General features: G+C 35.4%; 1 protein-coding gene across 7 annotated transcripts in view; it reads right to left on the reverse strand.

Annotated features, from left to right (window-relative positions):
* Positions 1 to 6: 6 nt before the first annotated feature.
* Positions 7 to 18,249, reverse strand: part of NR2C2 (nuclear receptor subfamily 2 group C member 2) — a 35,717-nt gene continuing 17,474 nt past the window's right edge. For 2 of the 7 annotated variants that reach the window (XM_031555632.1, XM_010718786.3), the window contains exons 8-15: positions 17,875 to 17,968; positions 17,316 to 17,449; positions 15,428 to 15,605; positions 14,462 to 14,583; positions 13,817 to 13,956; positions 13,048 to 13,185; positions 11,422 to 11,527; positions 1,002 to 8,634 (exon numbers count right to left, since the gene is read on the reverse strand). In XM_031555632.1, coding sequence (XP_031411492.1) covers positions 8,460 to 8,634; positions 11,422 to 11,527; positions 13,048 to 13,185; positions 13,817 to 13,956; positions 14,462 to 14,583; positions 15,428 to 15,605; positions 17,316 to 17,449; positions 17,875 to 17,968 — 1,087 coding nt within the window. In that variant the 3' untranslated portion in view covers positions 1,002 to 8,459. Of the gene's footprint in view, positions 568 to 597; positions 8,635 to 11,421; positions 11,528 to 12,186; positions 12,847 to 13,047; positions 13,186 to 13,211; positions 13,521 to 13,816; positions 13,957 to 14,461; positions 14,584 to 15,427; positions 15,606 to 17,315; positions 17,450 to 17,874; positions 17,969 to 18,249 lie in introns of those variants that run through there. The other 5 variants (XR_795216.2, XR_795217.3, XM_010718788.2 and 2 more) reach the window with 5 other exon arrangements.

Here is an 18,249-nt window from a genome sequence, read left to right on the forward strand (position 1 = left end):
AGCCACCGCTTCTCGGGGACGTTTTTCTTGGAGGCACCGAGGTTTGATAACCGAACCCCAAACTCTTTTTAGCCTTATTTCTGTGAAATGGAACTCGGAGCTCGAAGTCGCAGAGCTTCTCATAGCCTCAACAAAAAATTAAGTCGGTATCTTTGCTATAAGAATAGATGCGGTGCCTCTCAGACGTATTATACATAAAATTAAGGATATTTTTACCATTCAAAATAGAGTCCAGTTTCATACTTAATACAAAGCAGGGGTGCAGGGAACCGAACTCCCACACTCTACTTCAAACCCGGGAGTAGAAGGGCAGCAGGTAACAGTATCGCCTCCTCCAGTACCTTCAGGAGAAACACGTAAGTCTAAAGAAGATAAATTACAACTTCTACGAAAAGAAGTCTTTCTCCACTTGTTACAGCAGTAGCTCCCTCATGACAGTAAGGTTCATGGGATTTATCTTGTATATTATGGCCAGGCAAATCTCTAATAATCACTGTGGTGAATGGGAATGTCCATTTCTGTAATGCATGGGGCTCAGACATACAACGTTTAAGAAATTCAGTGAACCTAAAAATAAAAAAAATATCAAGAAAACACTTATATTTGTAATTCACTTTAATCGTATAAACCTCACTTAGGTAGTAGTATTAAGCCACAACAATATAAAGCCACACTTAAACAGCATTTAATAAAATGCATAAGCTACCCCATGCACTGCAATACTCTATATAAAGACAACAATGCAAATTCCTCTTCATGAACTGAGGATGCTGATTAGGTATAAAATCCATATTAAAAAAAGACCATGCTATTTTTATAGGCTATCACACATAGAATGTTGATTTTACAAAAGAAGCTGTGAGAAATGAGAAATGCCTGTGATATTTAAACCCGAAGTTGAAATCTAATAGCACAAACACTACTTTTCTAAAGGGTAGTAAGCAGATTTCTAGAAAGTATCCCAAAGAATTAAAAGTAGATTATTCCTTTTATAAAAACGAGCTATTTTGGTAGGAGCTCAGTTCTGCCTGCTAGGCCAAATGGATACAGCATGTACACAGTGTGCAGTTTCTCACTTACATGAACTGTTTGAACACCGGCTGCAAATGTGTTTTGGAGTACAGATTAATTAAAGAAGATTCCCACATTTTTACCTTAACTTCATTTATGATGAAACATATACTATGTAAGCAGCATGTTTTTTTTCTCAAAGATATTCTTTTAATTCATGAATTAAACTGCTTTTAATCTACAGTTGTAGAAAATACCTTAAAATGGACCTATGCTTTATTACTGTTTACCTAAGATCATTAAAAAAAATGTACAAGAAGCCAGTCGTTCAGGAGTGCTGGATACCTGGCAACATGTGCTACTTAGACTTTTGTCTTCTGTGATCAAATACAGAAAGCCAATTACACGTTCCTGTAGAATACTACAGCATCTGCTTTACTGCCACTTACATTTGAGAACATTTTGTTCTTCAGAAATAAACACAATTCAAGCATGTATATAAAACAAAATCACGATTGAATGCTTAAGTAGATTCAGTTCACATCAATACCTCAGCAGTCCATTTCCTAATCTTTAAAACTTTACAGTGACATTAATCAAGAGACATTCAGGCTTTCATTCAGCTTTTGAAGGGGAAAGGAAGCATTATACAGACCACACTGATTGTCATGACACCAATGAAGGACCATCTGTCACAGGAATTCCTGCCATTAATTTAAATAATTTTCCTGTTGAAGGTCTCACAAATAGGACTTGAAACATCAAAGATGGATGCTTTACAAGTTCTATATTTAAAACAAGAGTTTACAAACAAATGCTTACTAAACAATATAGCAAGAAACAAGATCATTCCTAGCATTCTTCATAGCGAAGATTTTACACATACAGCCTGACTGAAAGACCTGTGCTTTACTTTAAGCATGCAAGAAATTCACTATTTTTATTGGTGTCTGCCCATCTGCTCAAAGTTAAATGCACACAAGTCCTCACAACATTGAGTCTGAGGGAAATGCCCAGAAAATTCCACTTCACCTTTAATACAAAGGACATGCTTTAACTACTCCCCTAGACAGTCTGTAAAAATGCCTTAAAAATTTAATGTGATTACTTCTACAGGCTTACACACGTACCTTCAAGTCATCAGAAGGGAAAAACAAGAATGTCCTGTATTTTGCTAATTTATATATCTGAACATTCCCTATGCATAACAGACTTTGCTCAAGTCCAATTTCACAAACACTGTGCCCAGCTCCCACTATTGATGGACACTTCACACACACTGCAAAGATCTGCACAGACTGCAGTTTCAGAAAATGATAGAACTAGAAAACAGATAACAGCTTTGGTAATAAACTTCGTTTAGTTCATTATTACATTTTTAAATGGCATGGCTGCATGCTGCTCTGAGTGCTACTATTCAATGATGCAGGGTAACGTTCTCTTTCAATTAACTACAGCTGAAGACTTAAAACCCTCTTACAATGTTTCACTGTGAAATAAAACTTTACAAAGAAACATTTTCTTTCAGCCTTCTGAGAAGTAAGTATATATTGAAAATATGGAAGTATGACTGTAGTGTGTGTTTTTTTTTTTTAATACATTTATTTTTCACAGATATTTCAGGTTCTACCAACTCTTTACTGGCTCACTTTACCCATCAAGTGAGAGAAGGTGAAGAGAATAATGAAAAAGTTAGAAGCTTCACTGAATTTGTGAGTTTTTGTGAGTATTGAAGAGAAAATACCAAACTCAAGCCAGGATTAGAAAAAGGGGCAAAGCTCTGAAATTCATGGGTGTTCACCTGCTTTAAGCCAGACTTAGTCTGGACTAAGAAATGAAAATTAAGTAGCTCTGAATTAGAAAACAAATGCAAAGTTTTAACAAAGAACATCAGGAATATTTGGCCACATATATGTACATATTTACATACACTACACACTTTATATACACTGTACATAATATATTTAGACTTATAAACACATATACATTCATACACGTACACTATGTACATAGGCATTAGCTGTTTGAATGAGTTTTAGTATTGGACATGCAGAAACATACAATGGTGGGAGGCACAAAGGAAGGATATGTAAAACATCAAATTCCTTCAAAAAATTAAGGGAGGGAAACAGCATGAATAAGCCATTTTCCTATTTTCAAAGCATTCATGCAACTCAGAAAATAAAGAGGGCTATGGGAATTATGGAACATCATAACATTATTTGTGATGAACTCAGGATTTCATGCAAAAAAACAACTCTGTAATAAGGTGATTTTCGGGCTGGATGTTTTTCTAGTCTAATATTTAGACTTAAAGTAAAATCCTTCTTAAAAGTTAAATGCTCTAGCTTGCATCTTTGGTATACACAATGTTTTTGCACACAATTTCCCATACAATGTTGATAATTTTAATTGGAGCAAACAGTAAGCCTGAGTTTAATTCAAGAGACTTTCTGATAAAATAACTCAGCAATTTTAGAACCAAAAAGTGCGAGAAGCGTTTTCCACTTACACTCCCCTTTACCACGCCTTCTCAGTAATTTTCATACAAAACCATTTTAAAAATTATTTTCTGACACTCAAGATGCAGTAGATGCTGACAATTTGACCCTCCTCCACCCTTTTTCTCCTCTGGGGTGAACATGGCTGCACATTGCTAATTCCACCTGGATGAACTGAGGTATTGGGTTTAAAGATGTTATGTGCTGCTGCCACAACAGGCCCACGTTTGTCATTAGGGCAAACTGTCACCACATCTGTTGTTTGCCACTCTTGCCATACAACTGGGACAGACAGGAACTCATTCACATGTTATTTCTACTCTTTCACTTACGTGGCAACAGCAGAGTTGAAAAGAACCAGCCTACCCTGTTTTTGTGCTCTGCAGAATAAGTGAAGGAGAGAAAAAAGGTTTCATATAGAAAAACAATATATATTCTTTTTTTCCTGGGGAATGTGATCTTACAAGTATTTACCGGTGCACCTGTCCTCTCCCCACTAAGCAGTGTTCATAGAACTGATAGCTGGGCACTCACATCGTTTATAGGCTACACACTGAGTTTCATTTTCACTTTATAAGCACCTTAAATGCTGTGGAACCGGGCAATTATACTACCATAACTCACAGAGTTTAGTTGGTTAAACACTTGCTAGAAGCGTATGTTAGACTGACCCGCCAGTTCTACTACTCCCATCACCCAGTTCAAATAGGTCTCCCTCACCGGTACTGTTATTGCAGAAAGCAGCTTTGATCACTGCTTCTTTGGTAGAATTCTGAGCCTGCTAAGTTCTTCTTTCCTGGCTACCTCTGAATTTTAATGACTGGAGAAACACACTGGTATCTCCACCATCTTCAATGAAATTCAGAAACCAGTGAAAAATCCTGTATATAACACTGAAAATGCTAAGGTGTCTTATAGTCTCTAGCAAAGAAGATAAACTCAGGAGACTGGTTTGACCTGGAAGTCTTGGTCCTGGCTTATTTTCCCAATCACACTGCAGAATATGCTGTCTGCTGAAGGCATAAAGAGACAGCTGCTTTCAGTACAGAAACCTTGAGTCAGTGCTATTTATATTATTGCTGCCCTGAGGGCCAAGTGCTTCAAAATGATGATTTAAAAAAAACAACAAAAACCTTTGTAAATGATACCAAGTAATCAACAAAGACAAACAATACTTTCATGTCTCAGAGTACTATGAAATCTAAGCCTTCTTAATTAACACTTTGTAATCTGCTCCGGGGAACCTGCTTTAGCTGGGAGTTGAACTATGTGATCTTCAGAGGCCCCTTGCAGCTCCCCACAATTCTGTGATTCACTGAGTTCAAGGCAGCTAAAATAGAGTACTGTATGCTTCCAAGGATCCACTTAAAATTCCTGGAGATTATTATTATTTTTTTTTAACCTGTTTCACAACAGAATATCTCCACTTGCACCAAAAGGATTGTATTTCATTTCTAAGAAGTGTAAATAGGCAGAAAAGAGTGACTTTTGCAGGTGGCCTTGTCCTGCATCTCATTAATCCAACATATGATTCTATATGAGAATTAGTAAACCTTCTCGTCTTTCTCACAAATGCAATAAAAATAATTATATCAAAGCTAACCCCAAATACTCTACACTATCATCTGTCATTGCTCTTTTTCCATCTACAAGATCCAAATCCATTCCTTCTCAAGAATTAGGAAGCAAAGTGCACAGACCATGGACATTACTGCCTTATTATCATTCCCTGTACGTACCAGTTTTGGTCAGTACAGAATTCTAACAATTTTCTGAATGAATTACTACCAATATATACACAAAAACAAGTTCTGTTCCATTTAATCAGATACTTCATTGCTATTTTTCCACCACATACTATTTTCATTTCACGAGCAGCAGAAACAGGACCTGGAAGATTTTTAAGAGTATATTTTAGGCACTAAGTAGAGCTTCAGTGAGATGACACTTTTCTTAGAACCACTTTTTGAGTCTAGTTCTGTAAACACAAATTTGGCCTTTATTAGGCCTGTATGAAAACAAACTATCTCCATACTTAGAAGTCAAGAAATCATTTTTCAGGAATTTTACAATAATGTAAAAAAATCCTGTTCTATATTCACAAGCAAAAGGCTGCACTTGCAAAAAAGAAACAAAGTGAAGCTCATTTAAAAGACAAGTTAATGAGATTAGTCAGTGGCTGCTTTCCACTCACTTGCAAACTCAGTAATGACACTAGCTACATTATTAGCCTTGTAGTATTTTTTTGCAGTACCAATGATTTTTTTCCTAACGTAACATAGGTGGATTATAAGGGATCAGAATCTATGATGCAGCTTAACTGCAAACTAGGTAGTGAGTTTAAAATTCTCTTAAGCTTGCAGCTTACCATGCCTGCTGTTCTGCCTTCTTATGTTAGATTGGCCTGAAAACTCAATTTCCATAAGGTGAAAAATGATGAACGTGGATTTCAAAGATTGTATCTGCTCTATTTTCTTTATTTCCTGTGTCTCCTGTAGTTGCTAGCAAGGAACACCTTCACTGTTGGCAGAAAGAATCTTTTTGTCAGTTCTGCATCTTTAGAACATCTACCTTATATTAGTGGACAGGTAAAGGAAAGAAAAAACATTTCTTTGAATGAACTAAAATAGCTTTGCTGCCAGATAACACCTGAAATTTAGTGTAAAGGAGTCCTATTTCTGCTGGAGAATATGGTTTCGTATGGCAGCAATTGCTTTCAGTAGCTCATTCATGCCAAACCTTTGACTCCTAGCTTTTGTGATCAGGAATATTTCATCTCTCTTTAACAATGCCTACTTAGTTGCCTAAATGATTTTTACAAAATATTGGAAGAAAATGAAATTTTTTTTTTGCAATGAAAACCATCACAAGTTGAGTGCATACCACTTTTAGAACAGTAACATAATGCCGTAAGATTTACAATTTTAACAAAACCAGCCACAAAGTTTTCCAAGGTAGGTACTACTTCTGTTGTTGATAAAGCTCCTATTTTTAGTTCTTATACCTTCAGAACAGGGACTCTGCACCAGGTGTGCTGACATAATCACACTAAGTCATACTGCAGTGCAACAACTACTACAAAGTCTTGCATTCCAGTTGACTTAAGGTTCAGAATGCAGGCCTTCCACCACATAGAAGTACAATTTCATTCAATACAGCAAAACTGAGAGAAGTGAAACATTACAGATCTCTGCATGTATACTGGACTTCTTGTTACACGCTTTAGAGAACACGAATGTTCTAGCAGTGGTGACTGTACAAGACCTTAATGCATCCAGAAGCTATAACTACATAGCCTTTGTAGTCACGTAACACTCATGTCATAATGAGTTGTACAAATGTGAGTCTCCTAATGAGAATGTAGAAGTATACCAGGTCAGAACTTTTTATTACATCAGAAGCTTTATGTAGACCTGCTTCAGGTCTTTGCTACAATTCAGACTTAAAAGACACAAACACCAACCTGGTTGATGTTCCTAAATAAGTGTCAGTAGTGGAAGAAAAAAAAAAGTGCTGAATTTCTCATTAGATTATTTTCACAAAATTATGCAAATAGAGAACATCTCTATTATACAAATAATTAAACTAATTGATACATCTAATATGCCAGGATCAGATGAAGGTCTTCACCGCCATGATTTTTTTGTTTTCTTTTTAAGAAACAAAACACTTTGTTTAAAATACTCAATGTCAATAATAATAATTTATACTAAACTAAAAGCAATACTAGCAGGTAATGACCAGTACAAGAAAGCATGTTGATGGTTCATCACTGTAGGTTATTAAAAAGTCGTTCATTTTATCACTGTATCAGTCATTAACTGCAATCGTACATAAAATTGTAAATCCCAACTTCATTTTCAAATTGAGCCATAAAGTGGCTGAAAGCACTGCAAAACTGGGAGTGCTTTGTCTAATAAGGGGGCAGAAAAAATTATGAGAGCTTTATGACATACTCTTGTTGAGGACAGCCAGAGGTTCTCAGTTTTCCAGGTTTTTCTGGATGAGTGAGTGTGCAGGAGAACAGATAGAAGGAGCAAATTTGTAGATATACAGAGCATTTTAAAAGAGCACCTCTATTTGAAAACAACTGCTCTTCCAGTTAATGACTGATTATTCTCCACAATCAAAAGGCTTCCTATTGGGATAATATTTATCATAAGTTTTGAGCTGAACAGAAACTTTAAGGAACCTGAAGAATTCACCATTACTGTAGAAACGTTTTTTTCCTCCTAGTTTTGGTCATTTCTGTAGTATGTAGCAGTCACTATGATCAATTCATGCTGTTAATAACAACTGCACTAATTTGACAGTATAGTTCCTTATAACATGGATATCTAAGAATCCACATTATTATTTAATGTATAACATAGAAGCAAGTGACTTTTTGTGGAATGATTGTCTCCTGTAGCATTCTACATTAGCACAGAAATCACTAGCATTTTTACTAAGGACATATGCAATTTTTTCATCCTTCCTACTCATAAGCAGGACGTTGATATCATCGCTTTGATAAGAAGTGCTTACAAAGTGCTAGTATTATACCCCAGCAATTATTAGATATTAATTTCAAGGATATTTTTAAATCTACCTATACTGTTCATTTTTACTTTTAAAGTAATCTTATTACTCATCTCTGATATTATAAAACTCTATTTTTAACCAGTGATAATTTCTAAATACAAACCACGTGAAAAGTAAGTTCAGTAACCTATAGCCTTTTGAATGAAAGGCACAGAAATACTCCTCATGGCAGAAAAGGTCCAATAGCTGCTCTTTTAATAGCTGCTTCAATCTTGTCAGTGTTAGCAAACAGACAAAGAGAAATCCGATAGGAAACAGTAACAAGTTGGAAATGTTTGTACATACCAAAATGCTATTCTTTTAACTTCTTAATTGTACGTTTCTGTGAAAATTACTTTGATCCTCCAAATTGTGTTGTTCCCACTATGCGGATGTGCCAGTTATTTGACCATTGTATTCTGCTGTTTCCATTTTGAGAATGTAGGGGATTATGCTGTCAATTGGAACATTTCCAATGAGACCAGTAAAAAAAAGTTCCTCAGTAATGCTAGAGCTCATCAGCCTAAGTGCTGGCAGGCGAACTAGAATCCGGGCTAGCCTGAAAAAGAAGTTCAGCAAATTATAAGTACACAAATTTCAAGTTTAAAATACCGTGTGGCTAAAAAGCTGGAGCTGCTATTTTTATTACCAGAACTGATGAACGGGAGTGAAGAGGCGATTAAAATTAGTTCAGCTACCATAAAAAGAACTATTACTCTTCTATTCTGTAAGTGAAATGGAAAGCATCCATCTTTTTTAGTGGTTCTTTGGTGAACAGGACATGCATATTATGTAAATATGTATAAGTATGCCATTCACTTGCTCTGCTTCCAAAATTCTCAGCTCTGGAAGCATCTCATAGTTCACGACAATGTTAAGATCAGTAATATTCCTACTGCCTAATGCACTGACATTTGCAGTATTTAAAGACTCAAACAATTACTTAAAATTGAAACCATAAACAGTACAGTTGCCTAGCAACTTAATGACAAGCCAAACAGCAACAAGGGGACTGCATATGTATAAAAAGAAATTAGAGAATCTGCTTCTGATGAGAAAATTAATTTGGAGGGGCGTGCTGTTATTTATATATGCTTTCAAATGGTGTGTTTTTTGCATATAAGGATTTTAACAAACATCCAATATAATGAAGTGATCACATTATACTTCTGGACTCGTAGTGCATTCTCAATTTTAAATTGAGAACCACATTGGAAACATTTGCTGTGTGTACATGGCAGATATATATCACAACTGCCAAACTAAATACATTTTTGGAATTGAATGCATGAAATTGCAAAACTTAGGTAGCACTAAACACAAGCTGTTAGAATGCTAGACTGTCTGCAGAGAGAACATATAAAGACCATTCAAATAATAGACCACATGTTGTAAACCTTAGAGGAAAACTGCAAAAAGATTCAAGACAGTGGTATTTCGTGAAAAGATGGCACCTGTTGTTCTATTTCAATTTGTGCTAGCATTCAGTTGCTCAGAAGTAATCAGATTGTAGCTTCACATTCACACATGGATAAATCTAAATGACAAAATACAAAGTAGGGTTTTGGAAATGCAACTCTAATCTTCACTCTGGAACCTACTACTAGGAAAATTAAGTATAAGGAACAGATTTTGTGTTTCTTCTTATGACAGAAGTACACCTCTCATTCACAAAAATCAGAATAATTGAACTGTATATGGAAGAACAACGTTGGATCTGAGGATACTTCTGAAGCAGAAATTCCACCTCCATTGCATTTAACTGGGAATCCTAATGACTCACACAGCACTTATCTCTATAGAATCAGCGTAGAGACCAGTTTCTGAGATGGGAGAAGCTCTTTTAAAGTTTCACCCTCCCCAAGTTACACAATCCTCAGAACTTGCTTAAATATAAGGGATCACATGATTATAGGTATGTCTTTGACATGGAAACGACTCTCACAGTAAAATGAAGTTCAAACAGTACTTCCAGTACTAAAAAGCAGCTTAAAAAAAAATCAGGAGGGATACAGACTTTTCCCATGATCTGACTGTGAAAAGCAAGGGGTACAGTTTTAAAGTAAAAGGGGAAATTTAGGTCAGATGTTAGGTGGAAATTCTTCACGCAGAGAGCAGCGAAGCTCTGGCACTACTGCCAGAGAAGCAATGGTTGTAGTGGTTGCCCCATCCCTGGATAGAGCTCTGGTCAGCCTGAGCTGGTGGGGGGCAACCAGTCCACAGGAGGTGGTTGCAACTAGATGTCTTTTTAAGTCTCTTCTAACTCAAGCCATTCTGATTGTACAGTTACTAGAAGTTGGAATTCCCCTTGTAGTATCGGGAAAGATCTTGTTGGTGAAATTCAAAAATAAAACAATTTTAATGGAAATAACTCCATCAAAAGTTATTTACTCCTAGGCAAGTAACAAACTGAAACAGCTGAGAGCTGAAAAAACAAATCAGGCACATTCAAAGACAAGCCCTTGGAAATGTAAAAAAAAAAAAAAAAAGTGAAAAGCAGCAGGAAGTGAGAATTTCTTATAATGGAACATTAAGAGTTGTTTACTGTTTTCCACATATAAACCTTAAAGATTTTTTCAAGATTTCAAAACTAAAGAAATATTTTTCTGCACATGTATCTTGACAAATAGTTAAGGAATGATAATCATCTTTTATTATCTCAAAGTCTCTTTGACGATTAACTTGAAAAAGGAGGCAGTCTGACTTAAAGAACTTGAGACTTCTAATATAGACAATAAGTTCTCTACTTTTCTAAATACAGAAATAAAATTCTCAAAAAAAAAAAAAACAAAACCAAAACAACAAACAGGACAAGTAGTAACAATTTTAAACTAGAAAAAAAAAAAAAAGGGTAAGGTTTAAATTAGATATAAGACTTTTTCCTCACTATGAGGATGGTGAAGCAGTAGCACAAGCTGTCCAGAGAAGCTGTGGATGAATGCCTCAGTGCTGGAAGTGTTCAAGATTAGGCTGGATAGGTGTTTGGGCAACCTGATCTAGTAGGAGCGGGAGGAAGATTGGAACTAAATGGTCTTTGTGGTCCCCCTTCCAGCTCATCCATTTCATGATTAAAAACAAAACACAACCAAAAAAGCTACACAAAAAAACAAAAACAAAAACAACCACAAACCACACACAAAACCCAGGCCTCACTTAGGAAAAAAAATACAGTTTTTGCTTCATTTTATCTTTAAACAATCCTTCTTGCTTTTGTGAACAAGGTTTGGGCTGTTTCACCTCAATAGTCAAGAACAACAGATGTCAAAAAGGAAGTTACAACATCATGATGCTACTTTTGCCAGCTATGGCTCAAAACATTTTTTTGGGTACTATAGACAATAAATACCTATAAGTATCTTCTGGATAGGTTTTTTGTACATAGTCCTGCAATTCCATCTGTGCCTTCTCCTGGAATTTTTCTATTTGGGTTGAACTGTTCAGACCAGGGTGATCTAAAGAAACAAAACATTTCTATATGTCGATTGTTTCCCTCTACATTGCAAAGTACACGTGCTTACATGATTTAAACACTGTATTGTGATTTTTATCATGATAGTTGAATAAATTTAAACCATTCAATTGAACATTTGCTTCCTGGCTGCACAAGTGGCATACTCACTTTCCTCTCCATTGCAGGCTGTATCCACAAGAAAGCAGAAAAAGATTCATCTTGTAGTTATATACCAGGCAATGACATTCCCAGATTATGTTCCTAAAACTCTGTTTTGTAAAACATATTTTTGTCTGTAATTTTAATTATCTACGCAGATTGAGTAAAATCTATTTTTTTCTTGACAGATTGACTTCTTGATCTTGAAACTATATCATGTTTTAATTCCACTTGGCTCTGTACCTCAAAGAGGGTCACATGATCAGAAAAACTGGAAACATCACAGATTTGACTGTGCCCCAATATTTTCGCTACTGTGTGCAAAGAAATGGGACAGAACCATTTCAAATTTGAAAAGTTGCTTGCTCCTCAGACTTGCATAAAAGCCCTAATAAATCTAAATCTAATAATACAATCTACAGAAAATTTTCAAAAGCAATTTCAGGACACTGATATCTTCTAATTAAACTGAACTTTTATTACAAAGAGAAAAATAATATCAAAGCAAAAAACAAAAACAGCCATCAAACAAAAACAATAACAGAAACACTAACAAAAAAAAAAGCAGCCTGCTAACAAGATAATCATTTTCTTGGTACTTTGTTAAGAAGTGATAAATTATTTACTTGAATTCAAGGTATTTACGATTCAGGGCAAGACCTTGCTTTTCACTCAGTCTGTCAAGCAGTTTTAAAATAACCTTCCAGCACCCTAGGAACGTTTCTTTCCCCGTGCTGAAGAAACTGTCAGCTCTCCTTTCTTTAATATTCTACCTTGTAATTCCAGAAAATGTGTAGCATCTTCTTTAAGGAAATTCTCACCTCATAAATACTATTGATCATGCTTTATATATCTGCTATCATTTTGGTAACAGACAGAAGACAGCCGGTTTGCATTTAAATTCTGGAGATTTGGTAGAGGCCCCATATATAAAATATAGCAGTACTTCTATTCATATTACACCATTCCTCTTACAAGCGCCTTAAAAATATTAACACTGACGTCAATTTCTTCCTGTCATTTTCAGAATGTATTTTCTTCTGATCCTTCCTGCTATTTGCTTCACTAATATTGCTCGATAACTTATTACTTATCAGCTGAAGATAACTGATAGTCTAGTCTCCGAAGCTGGGTTTACAAGAAATTCTTGATAGACTGGAGCTGTAAATAACACAAATTTGTTGGTCCAGAATTATTTTTAAAATATATATATTGTTTGTGATAAACCATTCTGGATCACTCATTTTATACACAATTTAACAAAACAGTTTCATCTCAAGACATTAGCCTCATAAAACATTCCTACAACATTAACATATGAATGCTTATTATTTAAGCAAATACTGTTACTAAATTCCTTACCGGGGCTAAATAGGACTATAGCTTTAAGGTATGCATATTCATATCCATCAATATCAATCTTGGCCATGCTGTTACAGAACTCCTGAAGTTTCCAGATGTGTTCCATGACTTGCTTTATTCTGTCTCCAGAAAGCTTATCTACAAAAAGATAATTTTTTTTAATGTGAGCTCAAGTACATCTGATATATTAAGCAGCATTCTTTTCATTAAACAAGTGACATATCAAAGTATTTTGTGTCATTTTGTTCCACTCACAAAGAAGCAAAATTGCTTCTGTCAGGTTCTTGGCAATACCAGGCAAAGCATTCACAGGTAGGCCAACAGTCAAGAAGAGTTGAACTCACCCAACTGGTGAAGGGGATCTCTGGCTATGCAGCACTCCTTGTCAGGAAGCAGCTTAGGTCCAAGGGATGTTCTTCCCTCAGTGGCTTGCCCTCGCAAGAGCCCAGTGTGGATCCACTCTGGGTCCACCCCTTCTGGTCATGTGGAGAGCACAGATGCACGCGCTTTGCCTTTGCTCCCTGGGCCAACTACACCCTTTCACCAGTGCTCAATCACCAGTTCAAGTCCAGACCTAACTGTTTCCCTACACATTTGGTATTTTAAAACCACTTAACATCTAAGTATAGCAGCTTTCCCCCCCTCCCCGTCATGATCCAGAGGAAAAATTCTGCCACCAACTAGAAAAGGTTTTGTGAGAAATGTTATTCAAAGTCCACTTGGAACCCTGTAACTAAACATACGTAAAAATCACATAGTGAACACGTACCTTCCTGTATGCTGTTCTGAAGATGGTTGACAATAGCAGCTAGGATAGTTGACAGACTCATCACTTGCGCACACTGTGCCAGGCCTAAGGTAAACAGCTCATTCCAGCAGGCACGCACAAGGCCTGTATTACACTCCTGGCTATGAACAACACAAAATTAGCAGAAGCTAGTTTTCATATCAGGTTGGTATTACTCTCTGTTTATAATATATCAACTATAACAATCAGTAACAAGGGTTAACGCATTTCAACCACCTTACTAAAACAGCTTATATTATTTTACAAGTATTCCAAAAAGCAAAAAGTAGTAATAGAGCAACTACATGAAACCATACAGGTTATCTGTAAAATGGTGCTCACCAATTCTTCACCAAGATTTATTTCTACAAATTAAATCCTTGCTTTTGATTCAGCTTTAGCTTCTGTAAAAGCAGTAACATCAGATATTGTAGTTATCCCTTCCTCTGCCATCATCTATATTACTAACTTTTCAAAAAGGAAAACACTGCATAGCCTTCACACATTTTAAAGAATTCAGTAACAATTAAACAATTCACTCATTTAAAAATTCAAAATAGTTCAAAAGCGTTAAGGTCAATGCTTTAATTAATTAGAAAGCAAACCAACAGTAGAATGCCTATTTACCCAAGTGCTTGAAATGCAGGTATGGATCTAGCCCAGTGCATAGATAAGAAAAGTAGCCGTGATGCTGACTCACAGATGTAGTGTACGTTAAGATACTCCGGCATTGGACTGGGCATTGTCAGCTGCAAAATGTAAAGTACAATATGTACAGTTAAAGTAGAAAATAATTTTTATTATCAATGAAGTAACCACTGAAAACATTCAAGCTAGTCTCATTGTCTGTCATAAGCAATTGTTTGACAAGATACTGTCAGAGTTAAACTTCACTAAATAAGTCATTACTACTTGGAAGGAATGCAAAACGAGGACCGGAGATAGAAATAACATGAGAGCTCAAATGTTTCATTCTGAATTGCTTTAATTTTCATGTAATAACAAATCTAACATTGTGGTACTATGAAATTATTTTCTAAGACTTTTTGAAAGTAAAATAAAACTTAAAATAGGAAAATTGAAGAATATGAATCTACAAAACACCATTAATCATAACCCGTTTATTCCTATTAAACTACGTTAGATACTATTATTTCAGTAATGATCTTTGTAACTGTTTAAACAGTGCAATCTGATAACAATGATTGTAATTGTTTCTCCCACAATTTTCATCAATGTGTTCTTGTTTGATTAGTGTAATTGAAGCAGTCTAAAAAGGCACTGCAATCTCTAGTTACACACAGAAATCTTTTAAATAAAAGTTCCACATTACCTAGAACTATAAATGAACTAAGCAAGTCAGTACTATATGTACGATATATAAAGTGATTATCAACCATAGCAGAAAGTGAAATAAGTGTTAAGAAAAAAAACATTTATACATTTTACATAGATCATGCAAGAGCAAAAACAGTATTAGATTCTTTCAAATGCCAGTTGTTATTCTAGATTGCTACATTTAATTTTGCTAAAGAAGACTCATATTTTGGATTATGCCTTCAATGGTTTAGTAAGATATGTCAAGAAATATACCTTAAACGTAACATGTGTATCTGTAAGTAAGGGTCCTTCCACTTCAATAATTGGTGTTGACTGATCTCTACTAATTACGTGAATATTCCCTCCTCCTGTAGGATCCATTCCATCTGCCAAGTTAGGAGCTGCTGTACCATCTGTGGTATTGAGTGCTTTGGCCAAAGTATCAAATGCCCTGCAATAAAGAGTGACAGTGAAAGTGTTTCCTCACACTCTCAGAAGTTTTTAAAGAAGCCATTAAATAAAACCCAATGAGGCATTCCCACTCAGAAGTTAACATAAATGGGAAATGTTTACCCTAAGACATGAGGCCAGATTTTTCATAAAGCCTGGTTCTTTTGTACTGTTTAGACATTACACTGGGAATGCCCAATACACAACCAATTAAAAAAGTCTCCCTGTAAGGAAATGAACTTTCTACTGCATTGTGAATCATACTTTAAACTAGTGTTTGTACTAGTAAATGGGATTTTTCCACTCACCATTCACTACCCACTTCTTTTCACCATGGAAGTTTGTAATAGATTATGAGAATCCTCACAAACACCACGTGCAGCCCGCAGAACATCCTGTAGACTCTGTCATTACTAACCAATTTCTTGAAACAGTGAATACTGAGATTCCCACCTCAAAAACATCTCAATTTCCTTCTCCTGAGGACAGTGCCTTAGAAATCTTATGACAGTAATATAAGAAAGACTAGTTCCTGTACTTTATACTCAAACTGTTGCTGGGCCATTGCAGAAATAAGGCTGTGTAAATTTTTTTTTTTTTAAATTGATGACTGAGCTTAGGTCTGGATTCAGAATTTTATGCTCCCCTTAAATACTAAGGGATAGTAAAATGGTATTTCATAGTGTTGTTTTGCCACTATTTTTATTGAGAAGTTGGGGGAATTCTTTTTTTTTTAAGCAGAAAAAGATGACTACAAGGTTAAAAAAAATCAGAAGCTGCAGTGGCAAGTATTTTAAGGTATCAGTTAATAACAGACTTAAGAGCTTAAAGTAAAGCACCTCTAAAAAGTCTATTTGAGAAATATTGGACAGTTGTAAGGCCAAGTATTTTTCTTATTTCACTGTACTGCCAACTTACATTTTCCTTCAAAAACAACAACAACAAATAAGAATTAAAACAACAACAACAACAAAAAAAACAATACATTACCCCATCCCTAGAATCTCAAGAGTGTGTTGTTTTTCCTCATTTAATAAAGTATTCAAATTTCTTCTAAACATTAAATTTAAAAAATGTTTATCCATCTTACTTTAACCATACTTATCCTATTTTAACCAACTGGTATTTTGGCAGTACAATATCACAGCAAAATCATACACATTCCCAAGGAAAAGAGTTAAGGGCAACAAGCACTTCACAGGAGAAGCTTCCATATAACAAGCCTATCAAATAAAGTAGTATCAAAGTATTACTATTCTCAGTGTTTCTGAAAGCCACAAGCCAGTCACTTATTCAAGCACTGAAAGAAGCTGCCCACAGAAGTGGTGAAATCCTCATCCCTTGAAATATTTAACAGATGTATGGATGCAACGCTAAAGGACATGGTTTAGTGAAGAGACCTGGTAGGTGAGATTGATACATGGACTCATCGAAGACCTTTTCTGTTCTATAATTCAATTCTATTCTTATTTTTCTTAGTATGAAACCTGCTTTAGCCTCAGACCACTATCGTTATAACACGTCACAGTTCTTCACAAGCAGACTACAGGCTGAGACAACAGGCAAGTCCAGATTTCCAAAGAATTGTTTTTTGTATTTCACAATACTGGGCAATCTCTACTGTGTTTGGTATCACAACACCAAATTACTTCAATGAATGAGCGTAAGTATGCACTATACAAAATAGAAAATGCTAAATTAAGATGCATACCGTGAAATTTCACTGGCGGATTGCTCTTCTTGTTGAATTTCAGAAGTATCTCCATTATTTAGTGAGTCACTGAGATTAGCAAGAGATGTTACAACATTTGCTAGTGTTCCTAAAGCACCCTGGCTTGTCTCAGCCTAAAAAGGAAGAACCATAGAATCATATTAGTGGATCAGAATTACAGGTACTACATCATACTTTTTGGTGGTGTTTTTTTGTTTGGTTTTTTTTTTTTTTTACATTTTTAAATCTGTATTCTTTTTACTCTTATGTACTTCTCCATTTCTTGATTGCCTACAGTGGTTCACACATGATTGTCAATGACCTTTAAATCCTAAATCACATCTTCAGTTGACATATTGTACAGAGAACTAGTTATGTTGTAAATAAGCGTGAAAAGAAATGTCTCTGTTGATGAACTTATTTTATCTGCATTTCTACAGATTTTCAGACTTATCCCAACCTTCTCCTCTCAAGTGCAAGAATGATTCATGTTTGTGTACATAGCTAAAACAGTTTGTACATATCAGTATGTTCAGAACTTAACTGAAAGAATTCATACCTTAGAGTCAGCAGCTAGGAGGATGGTACCATCATCCCTGATCAGAGGCTGTTGAATATTCACAAGCATTCCTGGATCAAGAAGACCTGCAGACCTGTTGAAAACCACAAGCCATGTGACAGTTAACGGTACCTACACAATGCATAGGAAGAATATGTAACAGCACATCAGAATAAAAGAGTACCAGTTTCATGAAATTGTAAATTTTAAAACTAACAATTTATTCATTGAAGCATCAGTATTTCTGAAATAGTTTCCAAAAAGCAGCTTGAAACACAGGAATACATTTCCCTTTCCTGTGCAAAAGTAGTGACAGCTTTCTAAACAGATATTCTCCTCGTTTGTTTTTGAAATTGGTTTATTCTGTTTTATGAA

This window comes from Meleagris gallopavo, chromosome 14 (genome assembly GCF_000146605.3).
Source record: "Meleagris gallopavo isolate NT-WF06-2002-E0010 breed Aviagen turkey brand Nicholas breeding stock chromosome 14, Turkey_5.1, whole genome shotgun sequence".
Lineage (NCBI taxonomy): Eukaryota > Metazoa > Chordata > Aves > Galliformes > Phasianidae > Meleagris > Meleagris gallopavo.